Source organism: Coturnix japonica, unplaced genomic scaffold (genome assembly GCF_001577835.2).
Source record: "Coturnix japonica isolate 7356 unplaced genomic scaffold, Coturnix japonica 2.1 chrUnrandom657, whole genome shotgun sequence".
NCBI classification, from domain to species: Eukaryota; Metazoa; Chordata; class Aves; order Galliformes; family Phasianidae; genus Coturnix; species Coturnix japonica.
In genome coordinates this window covers 24270-26874 of record NW_015440023.1, presented here as the reverse complement: position 1 = coordinate 26874, position 2605 = coordinate 24270, and the positions used below count along the sequence as shown (strand labels likewise).

Sequence of the window (2605 nt, the reverse complement as noted above, 5' to 3'; positions counted from 1 at the left end):
ACAGCGGGGGGGCAAGGTGTGGGGGGGCGGTGCTTTCATATGGGGGCACCAATATTGCGGGGGGGGGGACAGAGGGGGGGAGTCGGTCAAGGTTTGTGGGGGGAGCTTCATTATGGGGGGGGGGCGTTAAAATGCGGGGGGGGCATATAAAATGGGTGGAGGGGCACAGAGGGGGCATCACTTAGGGGGGGGGGGCACATAGAGGAGGGGGGGCAGGGTTGTTGTTGGGGGAGGGGCTTCATATGGGGGGGGGCACCCAAAATCAGTGGGGGGGCACGGGTGGGGGTCGCATATTGGGGGGGGCATTAAAATGGGGGGGGGGCACAGAGGGGGGGGCAAGGCGGGGTGGGGGGCGGCACCAAATTGGGGGGGGGGGGGGGGCAACACAAAAGGGTGGGCATCATTATGCGGTGGGGGGCATTTTCAAATAGGGGAGGGGGGGGGCACACAGCAGGGGGGCAAGTGTTGTGTGGGGGGGGCTTCATGGTGTGAAGGGGGCATTAAAATGGGGAGGGGGGGTGGAGCACGGTGGGGGCACCATATTGGGGGGGGCTGTGGGACACAGCAGCTGGGGGGGCAAGGTGGGGGGGGGCGGGGCTTCATATGGGTGGGCAACCATATTGGGGGGGGGGGACAGAGGAGTTCAAGGTTTGTGGGGGGCTTCACATGGGGGGGCGTTAAAATGGGGGGGGGCACCAGAGGGGGCAATTCACATTGGGGGGGGGGGGCAGTATAGAGAGAGGGGGGGCAAGGTGTGTGGTTGGGAGAGGGGCTTTCATATTGGGGGGGGAGGCACCAAAAATGGGGGGGGGGCACGGGGGCGGGCGCCATATTGGGGGGGGCATTAAAATGAGAGGGGGCACAGAGGGGGGGCAAGGCGTGAGGTGGGGAGGAGGCACCAAAAATGGGGGGGGGGGGGGGGGCACACCAATGGTGGGATCATATGGGGGGGGGGGGCATTCAAAGGAGGGGAGTGGGGGGGGCACCACAAGCAGGGGGCGGCAAGGGTGTGTGGGGGGGGGCTTCATGTGGGGGGGGGCATTAAAATGGGAGGGGGGTGGGGCACAGGGGGTGGGAACCAATTGGGGGGGAGATACACGGGGCGGGGGCATTTAAAATGGGGGGGGGCTTATATGGGGGGCACCAAAATGGAATGGGGGGGGCATCACATTGGGGGTGGGGCGGCCATATGGGGGGGCATTAGATGGCGGGGGGGCACCGGAGGGTGGGCATTCACATGGGGGGGGGGTATTAAAATTGTGGGGGGGGATGGGGGGCTTCATATTGGGGGGGGAAGGCATACAAATGGTGGGTGGAATCACATTTGGGGGGGGGCACACAGAGAAGGGGGGCAAGGTGTGTGTGTGGGGAGAGGCGGGACCCAAAAATGGGCGGGGGCGGGAGGGGGGGCACACAAAGGGTGGGCATTCCACAATGGTGGGGGGGATTAAACTGAGGGGGCGGGGGGCACCATAATTGGGGGGGCATTAAATGGGGGGGGGGGCACCAATATTATGGGGGGGCATTAAAATGGGGGGAGGCATACAAAAATGGAGAGGGGCATCACATGGGGGGCACTTAAGATTCGGGGGGGGCACCATATTTTGGTGGGGGGGCATTAAAAAGGGGGGAGGGATTAAATTGGAGGGGGGCCTATGGGGGCGGCATGTAAATGGGGCGGGGTGGGGGGTATTAAAATTGGGGGGGCACACAGAAGGGTGGGCATCATATGGGGGGGGGCATTAAAACTTGGGGGGGGGAATGCACAGAGGGGGGAGGCACCATATTGGGGGGGGGGGGGGCATTAAATGGGGGGGAGGACAACAAAGGGTGGGCATCATATGGGGGGGCACCAAAATGGGGGGGAGGTGAAAACAAAAGTTGGGGGGCGCACCATATTGGGGGGGGGGGGGCACCACGTCGGGGGGGCACACGAGAGGAGGGGGGGCAAGGTGATGGGTGCGGGGTGGCATTATATGGGATTGGGGCAACAAATGGAGAGGGGGGGGCACACAAAGGGTGGGACATCGCCATTGGCGGGGGGGCCATTAAAATGGGGGGTTAAGGGTTGAAAAACAAAGGTGGGGGGGGGCACCATTATTGGGGGGCCACACAGAGGAGGGGGGGCAAAGGCGTGGGGGGGGGGGGCTTCATATGGGGGCGCACCAAACATGGGAGGGGGCATTAAAATGGGGGGGAAGGGGGGGCACCATATTTGAATATGGGGGGGGGGGCACGCAGGGGGGGCAAGGTGGGGGTGGGGGCTTCAATATTGGGGGGGGCACCCATATTTGGGGGGGGTCGAAGATGTGGGGTGTGCTGACAGCTGACAGCTCTGTCCCATTGCAGAGAGAGATCTTCCCTCCGGATAACCCTGAGAGGGTGAGATGGGACCCCAAAGTGACCCCAAAGGGACCCCAATGTGACCCTAAATCATCCCCCGTTGTCCTCAATGCTTCCCCCTGTTGTGGGGTGCCCCAAATGTCCCCATCCCTGTCCCCATAACCCCATATCAAGTCCCCTATATCCCCATTGCCGGCCCCATATCCCCATTGCCATCCCTATATCCCTATATCCCCATTGCCGTCCCCATATCCCCATTGCC

At 63.0% G+C, this 2605-nt stretch overlaps 1 protein-coding gene across 1 annotated transcript in view; it reads left to right on the top strand.

The window, feature by feature from the left end:
• LOC107307535 (protein PET100 homolog, mitochondrial) overlaps positions 1–2605 on the top strand; it is a 6394-nt gene that overhangs the window by 323 nt on the left and 3466 nt on the right. The window contains exons 3-4 of the mRNA XM_015851044.2: positions 2115–2122; positions 2350–2382. Coding sequence (XP_015706530.1) covers positions 2115–2122; positions 2350–2382 — 41 coding nt within the window. The remainder of the gene's footprint in view (positions 1–2114; positions 2123–2349; positions 2383–2605) is intronic.